General features: G+C 41.3%; 1 protein-coding gene across 3 annotated transcripts in view; it reads left to right on the top strand.

Moving 5' to 3' along the window:
* ryr1a (ryanodine receptor 1a (skeletal)) overlaps positions 1-15,908 on the top strand; it is a 35,307-nt gene extending 19,399 nt beyond the window's left edge. Inside the window, exons 41-74 of one of the 3 annotated variants that reach the window (XM_053241525.1) lie at positions 137-410; positions 946-1,060; positions 1,195-1,327; positions 1,408-1,502; positions 1,731-1,866; positions 2,388-2,574; positions 2,783-2,894; positions 3,483-3,603; positions 3,738-3,907; positions 4,010-4,230; positions 4,640-4,730; positions 5,001-5,141; positions 5,352-5,515; positions 5,622-5,700; positions 6,057-6,146; positions 6,249-6,389; positions 6,825-6,902; positions 7,263-7,338; positions 7,632-7,755; positions 8,134-8,249; positions 8,599-8,666; positions 8,770-8,891; positions 9,115-9,164; positions 9,337-9,397; positions 9,816-9,942; positions 10,130-10,241; positions 10,453-10,534; positions 10,670-10,800; positions 11,044-11,364; positions 11,490-11,730; positions 11,878-11,965; positions 12,145-12,237; positions 12,660-12,674; positions 15,749-15,908. In XM_053241525.1, coding sequence (XP_053097500.1) covers positions 137-410; positions 946-1,060; positions 1,195-1,327; positions 1,408-1,502; positions 1,731-1,866; positions 2,388-2,574; positions 2,783-2,894; positions 3,483-3,603; positions 3,738-3,907; positions 4,010-4,230; positions 4,640-4,730; positions 5,001-5,141; positions 5,352-5,515; positions 5,622-5,700; positions 6,057-6,146; positions 6,249-6,389; positions 6,825-6,902; positions 7,263-7,338; positions 7,632-7,755; positions 8,134-8,249; positions 8,599-8,666; positions 8,770-8,891; positions 9,115-9,164; positions 9,337-9,397; positions 9,816-9,942; positions 10,130-10,241; positions 10,453-10,534; positions 10,670-10,800; positions 11,044-11,364; positions 11,490-11,730; positions 11,878-11,965; positions 12,145-12,237; positions 12,660-12,674; positions 15,749-15,889 — 4,316 coding nt within the window. In that variant the 3' untranslated portion in view covers positions 15,890-15,908. Of the gene's footprint in view, positions 1-136; positions 411-945; positions 1,061-1,194; positions 1,328-1,407; positions 1,503-1,730; positions 1,867-2,387; positions 2,575-2,782; positions 2,895-3,482; positions 3,604-3,737; positions 3,908-4,009; positions 4,231-4,639; positions 4,731-5,000; positions 5,142-5,351; positions 5,516-5,621; positions 5,701-6,056; positions 6,147-6,248; positions 6,390-6,824; positions 6,903-7,262; positions 7,339-7,631; positions 7,756-8,133; positions 8,250-8,598; positions 8,667-8,769; positions 8,892-9,114; positions 9,165-9,336; positions 9,398-9,815; positions 9,943-10,129; positions 10,242-10,452; positions 10,535-10,669; positions 10,801-11,043; positions 11,365-11,489; positions 11,731-11,877; positions 11,966-12,144; positions 12,238-12,659; positions 12,675-15,748 lie in introns of those variants that run through there. The other 2 variants (XM_053241526.1, XM_053241527.1) reach the window with 2 other exon arrangements.
* The last annotated feature ends 6 nt before the right edge of the window (positions 15,909-15,914 follow it).

The following is a 15,914-nucleotide window of genomic DNA, read 5'->3' as shown; positions in this document are numbered from 1 at the left end:
CTTTGGATGAATTGTTGCTTTTATGAAAACGTTAATAATCATAATTCATTTTATTCATTTATTGCTACCAAAAAGAACTTTCCTGTGTGTGTGTGTGTGTGTGTGTGTGTGTGTGTGTGTGCACGTGGTGTTTCAGGCACTTTGCAGGAGCTGATCTCCCACACGATGATCCATTGGGCTCAGGAGTCGTTCATCCAGGACCCCGAGCTGGTGCGGCTCATGTTCAGCCTGCTGCACCGGCAGTATGACGCTCTGGGAGAGCTGATCCGCGCTCTACCCAAAGCCTACACCATCAACGCCGTGTCCATGCAGGACACCATGGAGCTGCTCGAGTGTCTTAGCCAGATCCGCTCGCTTCTCATCGTCCAGATGGGTCCTGAGGAGGAGAGGCTCATGATCCAGAGCATCGGGTGAGAACACGAGTACAGCAAATGGGATTCTGCAACTTATTACTCCTCATTCATCTTGTATGAATTAAAAAGCTTAATGTGAGCACACTGTAGAGAAGCAAACGGTGCACAATGAAAATAATATTATAAGTTGATTATATAGTATTATAATACGATAGCTAGATTGCATTCATTGTCAGGATCGTACGCTGCAGTGGATAGATGGATAAATGCTTTAATTAATGTTGTAAGGGTCACTCCATTGTTCCACTATACAAATAATAAGAATAAAGTGCTTATTATTAGAACTAGAAATCAGATGTGTGGTGAATAAATAAGGAGGAAAGAAAATGTAAATAAATCATACTAAATTCCTGGGATATAAATCGAGAGTAATACTAATTATAAAGCTAATATCATGGAAGTTGATTGAAGTATCACACACACAGTGCAACGTCTGCTCCTGCTGCTAAATATTATTTAATAAATAGAATATTTCTATATTCCTAGTCCCTGTTTGTACCATGTATCAGTCTAACTTCTGTCCTTTCCCCAGAAATATAATGAATAACAGGGTGTTCTACCAGCATCCCAATCTGATGAGAGCGCTGGGCATGCACGAGACCGTCATGGAGGTCATGGTCAACGTACTCGGGGGCGGAGACTCGAAGGTAAACCCTGTTTGTGAAATCAAACTGTCAGCTTTAAACAACAATAAAAGCAAAGATTAAAGAGCTGATATTAAAGGTGTAAAAAATAAATCAATGCATATTGTAATATTTTGTGTTTTGCTTGTTTTCTGCAGGAGATCCGTTTCCCACGCATGGTGACCAACTGCTGTCGCTTCCTGTGTTATTTCTGCCGAATCAGCCGTCAGAATCAGCGCTCCATGTTCGACCACTTGAGTTACCTGCTGCAAAACAGCGGCATCGGCCTGGGTCAGATAATCACGCTGTACCGTATACTCTTTAAACATCACTTCTTACTTTTTACTGATGGTGTGATGATGCTGTTTCAGGAATGCGAGGCTCTACACCTCTTGACGTCGCTGCAGCGTCCTGCATCGATAACAACGAGCTGGCGCTGGCTCTTCAGGAGCAGGACCTGGAGAAGGTGATCATCTCTGAGCACTAAAGTCCAATTTCTGTCAGTTTAGTTTATAACAAGTCTGAAATCTTATTTAAATGTTATGTTTGCACACCTTCCATTTACTGTCTATTTCTCAGACTTGTGAATCCAACTAAAATCCTTATTTTTCCATACACGTATTTACATTCTTCTTTACTGCTATAGCATTCCCTCTCCTGTATAGCTGAGTGTGATGATGTTGCTCTTGTGTAGGTGGTAAAGTATTTGGCCGGTTGTGGGCTGCAGAGTTGCCCCATGCTCTTGTCGAAAGGTTACCCTGATATCGGCTGGAACCCATGCGGTGGAGAGAAATACCTCGACTTCCTCCGATTCGCCGTCTTTGTTAACGGTGTGTATAAATCATTATTGCGTCTGTGCTGTAGGGACACACTCTGGGTCAGGCACAAAGACAATAGCGAAGTCTCTAGAGGTTTGTGAGAGACGTAGTGGGAGGAAGAGGTGACTGATGCAGGAGACCAGCAGGAGAACGGAGATATGGCTAGTGAAATCAAACTGTCAGCTTTAAGGACCAAAAAAGCAAAATTACACGATCCTTCGAGGTTGTTAGTGTTAGAGGTATAAAACTCAAACACTGGAACTTTAAAAGCAGTGTGCAAGAGGCTGTGCAAAATTCTATAAAATACCAAGCCATGCAGCGAGGACTAGAAGATAAGTTACTAGGTTAATTATTCAGCTCAGTTTTAAAGTTTTCTGGGAAGCTCTAAGCGTAGTTAAGGTCCCTCCTCTGACCCTACTCATTATTGCCTACAGATTGCGACGTGCACACCCGTCATCATGTGGTTGGTGCATTGTGGGGAATTATATGTACTGGATGAACTTTGTCTAATGTTTGTGTTGTTGTCTGTGCAGGAGAGAGTGTGGAGGAGAACGCTAACGTGGTGGTACGTCTCCTGATCAGACGGCCCGAGTGTTTCGGCCCTGCGCTCAGAGGAGAGGGAGGTAATGGCCTTTTGGCCGCCATTGAAGAAGCCATTAAGATCTCTGAGGATCCGGCCAGAGATGGACCCACTGTCAAAAAGGACAGACGCTTCCCTATGTACGCCTCTGTTTGTTTCTTGTGTAACTTCACTATCCGTTATCTGTGTCTCTTACAAATAGACCTGATGTATAATCTCTAGGTTTATATTTCAGTGACAGTTACTCATTTCCTAAACCCCAGACACACCGCACAGTTAGCTGTCTGCACGTTAGTGTGGATTGCAGAGTTCAGTGTTGTGTTTAGAGTTTACGTCATGTTTTATCAGGTTTGGAGGAGAAGAGCAACACGAGGAGAGCAGAGTTCACCTGGGAAATGCCATCATGTCCTTCTACGCTGCTCTCATCGACCTGCTGGGACGCTGCGCTCCTGAAATGCATGCAAGTGTCTGCTTTATGCTTCATTTATTCTGCTTTTGCTCAGCTTCTGATGATGACTTGATATTTCACTACCAGCTGAGTAAAAGTTTAAGGATAGCGCAGTGGTTAATAAATTACATAAAAGTAGGCTTTTTATTCACATTTAAAACAGTTATTATGAGCTGTGGCCTTTTCCAAATGTCCAAATGCAGGTTTTGGCTTCATCAGATTTTGGAAGTTTTAAGATTTAAATTGGAGCCTGTGATAAACTTGATCAAATTAAATCATTAAACACAGATTTGCTGTGTTTATTTGTGACCCATTTTAAAATAGTTTATTGAGTTTTTTTTTTGTGGTAAATCGTTCATTAACTTTTTATGAAAGTTATCAGCAAAACTGAATAAATGTATATTTATGAAATAATAAAGTTAAACTTGAGCTTGACCATAGACGTAAATCAAATGTAAGATTGTCCTTCTTTTTCGCAATATCACCCGAAGCATTACATGCGACAGTTTTAGATGTTTAGTCCTGCTTCAGAAGTTCCCACGATCTCCCACAAACAATGTTTTATGTGATGATTGTTTGATTTTTGTTGTGCATGAGCAGCTGATCCAGGCAGGGAAAGGAGAAGCTCTGAGGATCAGGGCTATTCTCAGATCTCTGGTTCCCATTGAGGATCTCGTAGGTGTTATTAGTCTTCCACTGCAGATACCTGCGTTTGGCAAAGGTGAGGAGGATATTTGTAAGAAAAACAAAGAGTCTTATCTACTAATAATTATTATAATACAGTTTGCATTTTGTTTATATTAATCTGAACAAAGATAAAGACACAATATATTGTATATAATTGTCTCATTCTAGATAACAGTATCGTTGAGCCAAAGATGTCTGCCAGTTTTGTCCCGGATCACAAGGCCCCCATGGTGCTGTTCCTGGACAGAGTGTATGGCATCGATAATCAGGATTTCCTCCTACACGTGCTGGAAGTCGGATTCCTGCCTGATATGCGAGCAGCAGCTTCTCTGGACACGGTGTGCATCTCCAAGCGTCGCTTGTTATCTAACTTTTTTGTGTGTTGTGTTGTTTACTTGTTGTGTTGTTTTTGATGACCGTGTTTGTCTCTCATCTCCCAGGCTGCGTTCAGTACCACAGAGATGGCTCTGGCTCTGAACCGCTATCTCTGTTCGGCCGTTCTCCCTCTCATCACTAAATGCGCTCCTCTATTCGCCGGCACTGACCACCGCGCCATCATGATCGACTCCATGCTGCACACCATCTACAGGCTCTCCCGAGGACGCTCGCTCACCAAAGCTCAGAGAGACGTGATCGAGGAGTGTCTCATGTCTCTGTGCAAGTCAGTCTGCTGGCAATAACTGGTTATATTCCTTCCTATATTATTCTTAAAGAATTAAGTCACTCAATTCTTCAGTTATTTAAAAACATGTTAATGTTAACTGAGACCAGTTAGAAATGTTCAGCAACATCCTTTGGGTAAAAACATGATGTCTTAGTGTTCCTGGTAGACTCTTTAATCCTAACAGAGGGTGATTTTCATGTTGGTGTATTAGAGCATCTTTGGCTGGTGTGTTACTGATGACGTGAGGTTGCTTATTTTGATGTTTATGCCGTATAAGGGAATAATGAAAAAATCGTGAAGAGAATGAAACCCTTAGGATGGCAGTACAGTAGCTCAGTGGGATGTAGAATCATTCTGGTTTCTTTATGTTTCATTATTTTACGTGACATTTTTTTTTTCGTCTCAGGTATCTGCGGCCGTCGATGCTTCAGCACCTTTTGAGAAGACTTGTGTTTGATGTGCCAATTCTCAATGCGTATGCCAGAATGCCCCTGAAGGTACGACTCTGCTCTCTAGACACATTTGAGTTTCAGTACTTAATTTAGCCGAGTTAATGACTAAGTACTTAATGTAGAATATCCGAAAGCATGAAAAGACACGCAACTTAGCAGTCATGTCAGCTTACAGCAATGACGAGGACAATTCAGAGAAAAACTGTACAGAAAATGCAGTATTATTACTAATTAATTTCTGTCCGCTGGTTTAAAGATTAGTTTTGGACACTGAATAAACACGTGATATGAGAATTTTCCCCTGCTGTGTCGTAGTTGCTGACTAATCATTACGAGCGCTGCTGGAAGTATTACTGCCTCCCCAACGGCTGGGCCAACTTCGGTGTGTCATCAGAGGAAGAGCTTCACCTGACCCGCAAACTCTTCTGGGGGATCTTCGAATCTCTGGCGCACAAGGCGAGAAAAACACGATATTACACACGGCGTCTCACATCAAAAACAAACAAACAAACAAACACATGTACATGAGTCATAAGTATCAGCTCACTAACATTGTAGTAAAAACAATTCTTAGTAATTCATACTTTTGAATCCTACAGTGATGCATTAAATATATTATAGAGCTAATGTATAAAAAATTTATACAGATTTTTTTTCTTCCTCCAGAAATTTGATGCAGAATTGTTTAAAATCGCAATGCCCTGCATCTGTGCCATAGCCGGGGCCATTCCTCCTGATTACGTGGATGCCAGTTACTCTTCCAAAACAGAGAAGAAAGCTTCTGTCGATGCCGAGGGCAACTTTGATCCCAAACCGGTGGACACAACCAAGTAAGACACTCTGAATGACATAGTTTGAGTGTTAATTCTGGATTTATTATCAACACAGCAGCTTTAATGTCTGTCGCACTTTTGTTTTTGCTGCTCTTTTATCTAGCACCATAATTCCTGAGAAACTGGACGGGTTTATCAACAGATATGCAGAGTACACCCACGATAAATGGGCTTTCGAGAAGGTAGAGCTGAATGTCTTTACTATTTCTATAATTTATTTTATAATGAAAATGTGTGTGTAGTGTATTTTGTTTGCAGGGTGTACTGTGTACTGTGATAATTAAAAATGAAATAGTTATATCGTTAACACTGCTGTGCTGTTACAGATAATGACACGCATCACGTGGCTTAAAATCCAGTACAGGGAGTTAAATGTTTTGCTGCTGTTACTGTGTTTAATGTCCCCTTTTTACAAGCTGTCCACAGATACTGCGATGCACTGAGAGCTGTGATACTGTCCAGAAATATCGCACTGGGAATTCTTCATATTGTTCTAGCGCTAATCTCGGATTTCTTCGTGTGCTTTATGCGTCTGTAGATCCAAAACAACTGGACGTTTGGTGAAGTGCTGGATGAAAATGCTAAGACTCATCCTATGCTCAGACCGTATAAAACATTTTCTGAGAAGGTAAGAGAGGGGGTTTTTGGGGTTGGGGTTGTGTCTGAATATTCTGCAGCAGGTTGTTCATTGTGTTTTTCTACACATGCTTTTGTATCCTTTGCTGTGTAGGATAAAGAAATTTACCGCTGGCCCATTAAAGAGTCCATAAAGGCCATGATAGCCTGGGAGTGGACGCTCGACAAAGCCAGAGATGGAGACGAAGACAAAGGAGAGAAGAAAGCGGCGCGGAAAATCTCTCAGACCGCACAGGTACGAGTGAGAAAGACAAAAAAGGTGGAAAGCGATGATGATATTTTTTTACAAAAATCTAATACATGGGTTCCATTACCAGAGACAAGTCCAGTGATTAACTGTGTGAGGAATATTTAATATTTATAAACTGAAATCTTCCTGTTTGCAAACTGGTGACTTGATTTTTTTTAACTTTGTGATGCCACATTTAATTCAAAAGCTAGAACATGTACAAGTCTATCACAAAGTGCTTATTTAGTGCTTTATTACATTCATCTTTATTACCTGATGAAATGAAAGCAGTACATGGTAGTGAATTGTTAGACTGTTTTATTAATAGTCTTTTGTTATATATGTGCAATTTCTGTACATGTTGTTAGTTTTGCGTGACAGCAGACGGTCCACGCTCTGTGATAGTCTGTGATTGGAGATTCTTGCTTTTTTGTTTTCTAGGCGACGTACGACCCGAGCCACGGCTACAACCCTCAGCCTATAAACATATCCGGCATGACTCTGTCCAGAGAGCTACAGGTAAGCTGACATTTCTGTTTTTACATATTTACATATGTATTTATTTACTCTCAGAAAAAAAAGGTTAAAAAGTTTCTATTAAGGTACAAATGCTCAAGTCAAGTCAAATACTCAGAAGAACATGATTGTAGAAGATATGGAGTCACACATTAAGGACTTTTGTAGACACTCAGGGTATATTTTGCTTGTTAACAAAAATCATGCCTGTTTTTCCTGACAGTGAAATCAGTTTTCAGTCCTCCAGGTCATTTTAAATTGTGTAGATTTGAAATAAATAGACAAGGTGACTGGACTTATCATGAATAATCATGAATATACAACACTTTTCTCTGTGCTGATTTAAGTTTTTGTCGTTTCTAGTCCATGGCAGAGCAGCTGGCCGAGAATTACCACAACACCTGGGGCCGCAAGAAGAAGATGGAGCTGCAGGCGAAGGGTTTGCACTCGTTTCTCTCCTAATGCAGGATAAACTGAACGCATAGGAGAGATGTCTGCTTTTATCCCAGTGCTTTATCAGTCATTGTGTCAGTTACCTTGAACAGTAATTGTGTATAAACTATACAAAACACTGAGTCACAGAAAGTGCTAAAAACAGAGCAGCAGAGAGACACAGTGATGTAATGGCACCATGTGACAGGATTTATTTATTTATTTATTTATTTATTTATCATTAGTGGAGACTGATCAGGTCTGTTCAGGTAACACTCACGTTCATGTTGCCATCTCCAGGTGGTGGGACTCACCCTCTGCTCGTTCCCTACGACACGTTAACGGCCAAAGAGAAAGCTCGAGACCGTGAGAAGGCGTACGAGCTGCTCAGATTCCTCCAGCTGAACGGATACGCAGTGACGAGGTAAAGCATGCGGCTTCTCAAGCAAGTGAACAAACTTTAAGAACTATAAGACGAATACCAAGCAACACCTAGGCTTGTGTCCTGAAACCCATACACTGATACAGTACTGTTACTGATTCATGATGGTTTGTGTGCATGAACATGAACATATCAACATGAAGAACAGAGGTTTACATTACTGTCCTTTACACTAATGTGAAGAGATTCAGCGTGTGTTTTTATTTTGCCCCAGAAATGAGAAAAAAGTAGTTTCGACAAGACGAACTGGGAATAAAGCAAGATTTTAAGAAATGGAATACAAAAAAATGCTGAACGAGGTTGAGATAATAAAAATGTGGAACTCTTTGGGTGTGTGTGTGTGTGTGTTTTAACCTGCAGAGGGCTGAAGGACATGGAGAGTGACATTTCCTCCATTGAGAAGCGCTTTGCTTATGGCTTCTTACAGAAACTGCTCAAGTGGATGGACATCGCTCAGGAGTTCATCGCTCACCTCGGTATGAAGATACGCAGAAAACAAGAATCTGAATATCCTGTTTAATATTTTTCCTTTGCACAGTTGTGTCACTAAGTAGAGCAACTCCATCACTACGCTCCTGTATATGCTGCATGTGTCTACTGCTTTCAAAAATAGTATAATTATAGTATAAAATTTTATATAAAATAGTTTTTGCTAACTTATTTTATCATTAACCAGTAGTGTGTGTGAGAATTGGGGTGCCAATACTAAGTACCAAATCATATGAATGTGTATAATCTTTATTATGTGGTGATTTGCTGAAAATGTTATTATTGTTTGTTTGTGTGTGTGTGTGTGTGTGTGTGTGTGTGTGTGTGTGGGAGCAGAGGCGGTGGTCAGCAGCGGTCGTGTGGAGAAATCACCTCACGAGCAGGAGATCAAGTTCTTCGCCAAGGTTAAGTTTGTTTAAATAACATTTCAAAATCAGTCTCTAAAACAATAAATATATTTCTATGAAGCCTCATGTTCATGACCAGCAACGTTTCTGTCCCCTTCAGATCCTCTTGCCGTTGATAAATCAGTACTTTAAAAACCACTGCCTCTATTTCCTGTCCACTCCCGCTAAAATCCTGGGCAGCGGCGGCCACGCCTCAAATAAGGAGAAAGAAATGATCGCCAGGTAGGTTTTTTTTTTTTAATTAAAAAAAAACCTCTTTTAAAAGCACAACCGTGACTGAACATCATCACCTGGACTGTTGGCTTTCTTTTTATTCTCCTGATAATTTTTTTTAGTATACATCATTTGAAACTTTTCCTCTGCTTTGATTTCTTCCTGTTTTTCTATTTTCTCTTTGTTCATTCTTTCCCACTCTTCTGCCTTTTAATTTCCTTTGCCGCTGCAGTATATTCTGTAAGATGTCGGCTCTGGTGAGACACAGAGTTTTTCTCTTCGGTAAGAAGCCTGCTCAGATCCTTCTCTGTTCTGTTCCTCTGATACTCGTGTACATCTCTAATTCTTTCCTGTTTGTTTGCTCCAGCCAGGTCCAGTAGTCTGTGTCTGCTACTTAGAACTTTACTTTTTTATTAAACACTTTTAGATTTACATTCGTGTCTTTCTGTCTCAGGCACGGACGCTCCTGCTATTGTTAACTGTCTCCACATACTCGCGCGCTCGCTCGATGCAAGGTTACCTTTTTACATTTTTACATTCATTTTATTTATCAGTTATATTTCTAATATTTATTCCAAATATTTTTACAGACTGGAACAACACTGTGTTATCATAAGGAGTACATGTGCTGTGTGTTTGTGTTCCACAGTAATTACCTAGCTAAATGTGATTTCTAAACAATCATATAGAAGAATATTTCTGACTTTAACACATTATAAGTCTTTGATATTCATACATGAGCTCATATGGAGTCTTCACTTTTCCTAGTGAGGTCTTTGTATTTAATTCTGAACTTTGTAGCGTGCAGTAGCTGACATCCACCACCTAGTCACCTTACTATTATTATTAGCACACGCAGTTTTCATTACTCTTTATTTTACTGCAAAACTGGACAGACTGAACTGTCTCTGTCTCTGTCTCTGTCTCTGGCAGAACGGTGATGAAATCAGGACCCGAGATTGTGAAGGCCGGGTTGAGATCGTTCTTCGAGAGTGCGGCTGATGACATCGAAAAGATGGTGGAGAACCTCAAACTGGGCAAAGTGTCGAAAGGCAACCAGGTACCACAGGACGCACATTCAGGCGCATTGAAGTCAGCATACAGTTTTAGTACGATGGCCTGTATGAGCTAGATATCGATCTCCAAGATAGTATTTAGTGTATAAATGTATTATGGTTGTGTGTGTTTTTTTTTTTGTGTGTGTGTGTGTGTGTGTGTGTGTGTGTGTAATGCTTTTCTGTGTCTAGCCGGTGAAAGGCGTATCTCAGAATATAAACTACACTACGGTGGCCCTGCTGCCGGTCCTCACCTCGCTGTTCGATCACATCGCACAGCACCAGTTTGGAGACGACGTCATACGTAAGCTGCTTTACATCACACTGGGGCGCTGTTTAGAAGTGGCGTATACGTCACATCACCAGCGTTACTCCTGAGTGTACAACAAAAACCTGATTAGAAATCCTTTTGACGTTTTATAGCCCTGTTTAGAACCTTCTTACTCAGCTAAATAAATAAAGGTGTGTTAGCGTTTGAGAACGGAGGGAATGAAACGCGTTGTTTTGTGTGTTAGTGGACGACCTGCAGATGTCCTGCTACAGAATCATGTGCAGCATTTACTCTCTCGGCACCGTCAAAACCCCTCATGCTGAAAGGTCTGAAGTCTTTTAACCTTTTAACCTTTTTCAGTCTGACTCACTTTTTCCGATCGTGATATGTGTCAGAGACATCAGTGTGTGTTTGATGTGTGTTACTGAATCACTGTGAGTGTTTTTTTGTTTTAATTTCAGACACAGGCCTGCTCTGGGAGAGTGTTTAGCTCATTTAGCTGCAGCGATGCCTGTGGCTTACCTCGAGCCTCATCTGAACGAGTTCAATGCTTTCTCTGTTTACACGACCAAAACCCCCAGAGAGAGAGCCAGTGAGTGTCTCGGCCTCAGCGTTAACGCGTCACTGGGATTTTCCCTTCGTAACACATACGTACTGTACGCAGTCAGTGAAAAGGAGAATGTGGTGCTTAAAGTACACTGACTACAGTCAAATGTTAATTAAAGCTCTTTCTAGTGATTTTCCCCACAGTATTATCAGTTTCAGTCTAAATTGCACCATGAACATGGATTCAGCCCTCTCTCTGTCTCTCTCTCTCTCTCTCTCTCTCTCTCAGTCCTGGGTCTGCCTAATGAGGTGCAGGAGTTGTGTTTGGACATCCCGGAGTTGGACGTGTTGATGAGGGAGATCAGTCACCTGGCTGAATCAGGCGCTCGCTACACGGAGATGCCCCATGTGATCGAAGTCACCCTGCCCATGCTGTGTAACTATCTGCCCCGCTGGTGGGAGAGGGGTGTGGAAAACCACCCCGAGCTAGAGGGCAAACTCTGCACCCACGTCACCTCCGAGCACCTCAACCAGCTGCTGGGCAGCATCATGAAGATCGTCGTCAACAACCTGGGCATTGACGAGGCTCCCTGGATGAAGAGACTGGCAGGTGATTAACGTTACGTCTTTAATTAAACGTCACCTAAACGTAATCACTGCAAACTGATCTGCACTAATAAAGCAACACAGTTATTCAAGAGAAGTTTCCAAACTGGTGTGTCGCATGTGTTGCAGTGTTCTCTCAGCCGATCGTGAGCAGAGCGAAGCCCGAGATGCTCAAGTCTCACTTCATCCCGACGATGGAGAAGCTGAAGAAGCGCACGGCGAAGGTGGTGGCCGAGGAGGAGCACCTGCGCATGGAGGGCAAAACGGAGGGGGACGAGGAGGAGGGAACCATACGGGACGAGTTCGCCGTCCTCTGCAGAGATTTATACGCTCTTTACCCTCTACTCATCCGCTACGTCGACAACAACAGGTCATCTAAACAACAAAATTATTCTTACAGTGTGGTTTATAGCTTCTGTAGTTTCACTCAACCCAGTTTTAATTAGAAACAGGTAACCCAAAGATCATCTAATGTTGTGTGTGTGTGTGTGTGTGTGTGTGTGTGTGTGTGTGTCAGGGCGAGGTGGTTAACCTGCCCTGACCCCGATGCTGAGGAACTGTTCCGTATGGTGGGAGAGGTCTTCATCTTCTGGTCCAAATCTCATGTGAGAATAAGTGTGATATTTTATGTATAGTACATGATGTCTGCATGTAGGTAGTGTGTGTGTGTGTGTGTGTGTGTGTTCTGCATTAAGGAGACAGATATTCAGAAACACACACTAGCTGTATAGTGTCTCTCTGAGTACACACATTTATTACATTCTCAGTCTGTCTCTCTCTGCAGAACTTTAAGCGTGAGGAGCAGAACTTTGTGGTGATAAACGAGATAAACAACATGTCCTTCCTCACCGCTGATAGCAAGAGCAAGATGAGTAAGGTGAGTTTATTAGTGGACATAATTTATCTAACAAAGAACTCATCAAGTCCACAGGGTTAAAGGGCTGACGTCGAGCACCGTGTGGAGATTTCCCTGCGCTAGCACCCTGCTAATTACCTGATGAGGTACATGAGGTGTCTTTGAGCAGAAAAACCACTGAACTGAAATGAGTGACTCTGACATCAGCAGTATAGTGTTGAGAATTCCTGCAAAATCTTTATTTCCTGTTCTTTAATGGGACTCATCAGTCCTCACTCGATCTAAAGGTAAAGTCTGTTACTGTGCAGGTGACTGTGTTAAGTGTTTTGAGTTCGTGTGTGTTGGTGTCTGTGCTGGTGAGTGAGTAACCATCGAGCTGGCGAGTTTTGCGGTGTTTTTCTTTTAATGTTTTTTTTTTTTTTTGTCTCTGGTGTATTTTCTAGGCCGGAAACGCTGAGGTTAGATTCTCTCTTTGCACGCCGCATGGCAACCCGTTTATGGGGAGTTTTTTTTTTTTTTTTGTGGTTATTTTCATCAACCCCCCAGCATACTGGCACTGAAACACATAAAACTAGAAACATGACAGCTCAAGATTAACCGCGTGGACGTTACTCTGAGCCTGCTTGGCTTAAACGTAGCTAAACTGACTGCAACTTTGCTAATGTATGTATTAAAAAATTAGATGATCCATTTCTGTGTTAAATTAGAAAGTATATTGAAGAAACAAATACTGTACAGTTCATGAACAGCAGACACTCAGAGACAGTGACACGATGCGTACGTTATAAATGCAGACATCGTAACGGAGAATGTCACTGAGATTATAAAGCAGGTCTCAAAGTAATTAGAACAGGATTATGATACACACTGTGTAACACACACACACACACTCAGACACATAGAGGACGTGTGTTTGCTAGCGGTTCTGCCAGTGTGTGACGGGGGAGTCTGAGGTGAGGCGTTTGATGAAAGAGTGTGTAGTCGAGTCAGTTTGACGTGAGTGGACTTTAGTCAGGATGGGGATCTTCAGATTCTTTTCAACTTCTTCCTTCTTTCTCGTTATTTTATTTTTCTGGCGATGGCTGATTCCCGGTTGTTACCAAATCCGTTTCAGTTGAGCCAGTTCAGAAAAGCAACTCTAGATTTATATAAATTTTATTTTTGGATGATTAGCTGTTCTGGCTAAATGAAACATAATTGGTCCCAATTCCGGACAGTTGGCTTGTTGGCTGTTTGTTTTGTAGCTTGTTATGCAGCTTCCTTGGCACAAGGGGGCGACACTCAGAGTCTTGTCTGTTCCTCTGCTCGTTCTAACGATTATTATGGCTTTTAATCTCCACATAACTGCAGCGTCTCTCCCCATCCTTCCCCTTTTAACCCATGACCCCTAATGCAATCAAGAATAACTGATTGAAAATGGGATTGTGGGAAAAAAAGGGATGATCCTCTTCACATGTAGATTAGCAGCATCCTACTGACAAATCGCTCCCTTTCTCTTTCTGTAGTGATCAAATTATTGTGTCAGATTCACATCAGCAGCAGGAAAAGTTCATAAGTGCACGCAGTATGACGTACAAGCGATGAGTTGTGGGTCTTTCAGTTCACCTTTCAGAGTGACTCACTGACCAGTGCTTTCTCCATATTAGTTTGTATTGAACTGTTATTCTTTAGCAAGAGAGCACACAGGAAAGCAGAAGCAGAACACCAAGGATCTCGTTATAAATCTGACGTTAAAGGTTAAAGTCCCAGATGAGAGCAATAATCAGAAGATTAAGAGGTTGATTACGGTAGGCTGTAGGTGTAAGTGGTCCTGGTTAAGGTCAGGAGTTACTGCTCACAGCTTTAATTATAACTTTAAATCACTCTTACTCATTAGAATAACTATGATTTTTACACACACTCAGGTTGAGACCAGACACTGGACTCTTTATATTCTCTTCAAATTCAAATAACAGAAACCTCAGAAACTATTTCTGACCCCATAGTGAACATGTAGGTCAGCGTCAGTAAAGACCGTCTCTATTACATTTAGTAATAAATCAGTACATCAGTATTTCAGTGCATCAGATACAGCATGCACGCTTTGTGTTTTCTGTGCATGTGACCTGTTTCATCTTCCGCCCTTGTGTACGCTGGATGATGTTCTGCTGTATTAACCCCATTAACACACACAGACAAACCTGCCTCACCTGCATGTGAATATTCCCCAGTGTGCATGTGTGTTTCCCCTAGACGTGTCTCTCTGCATGTTTTCCTGATCTATAGGATATAAAATAAAAACAGCTCCTGTTATCCTCCACTTTTGTCTCTCCTGCATTCCTCATCCTCTTGTCCATCCTGGTGACACGTGATGATAAATGATTTCCTCTTCCCTCCCGTTAATGATCCTGGAATTAAAAACGCTAAAAGAGCTCTGTATTGAATAGAATTCTAAATAGAGTTATTAGATTTATGGGATGAAAGCGGGATTCAGTGCCGCTGTCACAGAGCTCAGAGCCACTTACAGAGCCAAATGTTTAGGCGATCGATTTTATTATAAACGTTGCTTTGAAGTATAATTTTATTTACACTCCATAACAACATCCTTTCAATGAGTTCATAGACTTTTTTATTTTTGTTAAAGGAAATGGATAATTTTCTCAAGTTAGGATCTCATTAAGATTCTTTTATTCGATCTGTGTAACTGTTTTTCACCCAAAATGTCACATCTGCTCCTCTGGTTCCAGCCCTGAATTTACTTTCTTACGCATAATTACACTTTTTTACATTTTTCGTTCTGCCACTAAGTTGCAGTCGTTGTTTAGAGACTTAGATTTCTGACACAGATACACACCATACCATGTTCTCTTTACTTAATTCAGGCTTTAAAATGAATTTATAACTGAAGCACTTCAAAAAATACAGGGAGAAAAAAACACAGCTAAAAACATCATTGCAAATATAACAAAAGATAAATATAATACAAATCAATCTTAACAAAAAAAAAACCTATCAAGTGTCTTCTTATATATGAACATTTCCAGTTCCAAAAAAAAAATCTTTTCTAAATCCAATTCCAATCTTTTCCACTTACAGGATCAAATTCATTCTTTTTTTCTCCAATATCCACCGTTTTTGCTGGTATCAGCTCTGTGTGTCCGATCTGTTCCAGCTCTAATTAGAATATAGTATTAAATATGTTCATAGATAGTGAATGAATTAATTGGTAAATGAATGATGAAAAACGTTCTGAAAGTCATACTGCGTGTAAAACGTGTGTGATGTGAGCTGTGGAGTTGTGGCTCTGAGGTGTGAGGCAGCTGGTGTTGGACTGAGGATCTGCTCCAGTTTTAGAAGTCTGACTTGAGGACTTGAGTTCTGCTTTGAGTTTGCTTTATTAAGTGCAGTTTATTTTTTTCGGGAGATGACTCTGAGGTTTAAGTGTATCTTATGCTGCAAGTCTTTGAGATCTGTCCATTTTCATGGAAAAAAAGCTTTTCTGTGTTCTCTTTTCCTGTTTTATGTCCTGTATTTTTTGTTAATCTCGTCCCAGGCTGGCGGCTCTGATGTAGAACGTACTAAGAAGAAGCGGAGGGGGGATCGTTACTCTGTGCAGACCTCTCTGATCGTAGCTGAAGAAGATGCTCCCCATCGGACTCAACATGTGCTCTCCGGCCGATCACGAGCTCATTAACCTCGCCAAGTTCCGCTACTCTCTG

This window comes from Pangasianodon hypophthalmus, chromosome 17 (assembly GCF_027358585.1).
Source record: "Pangasianodon hypophthalmus isolate fPanHyp1 chromosome 17, fPanHyp1.pri, whole genome shotgun sequence".
NCBI classification, from domain to species: Eukaryota; Metazoa; Chordata; class Actinopteri; order Siluriformes; family Pangasiidae; genus Pangasianodon; species Pangasianodon hypophthalmus.
This window is presented reverse-complemented; position numbering and strand designations above follow the sequence as displayed.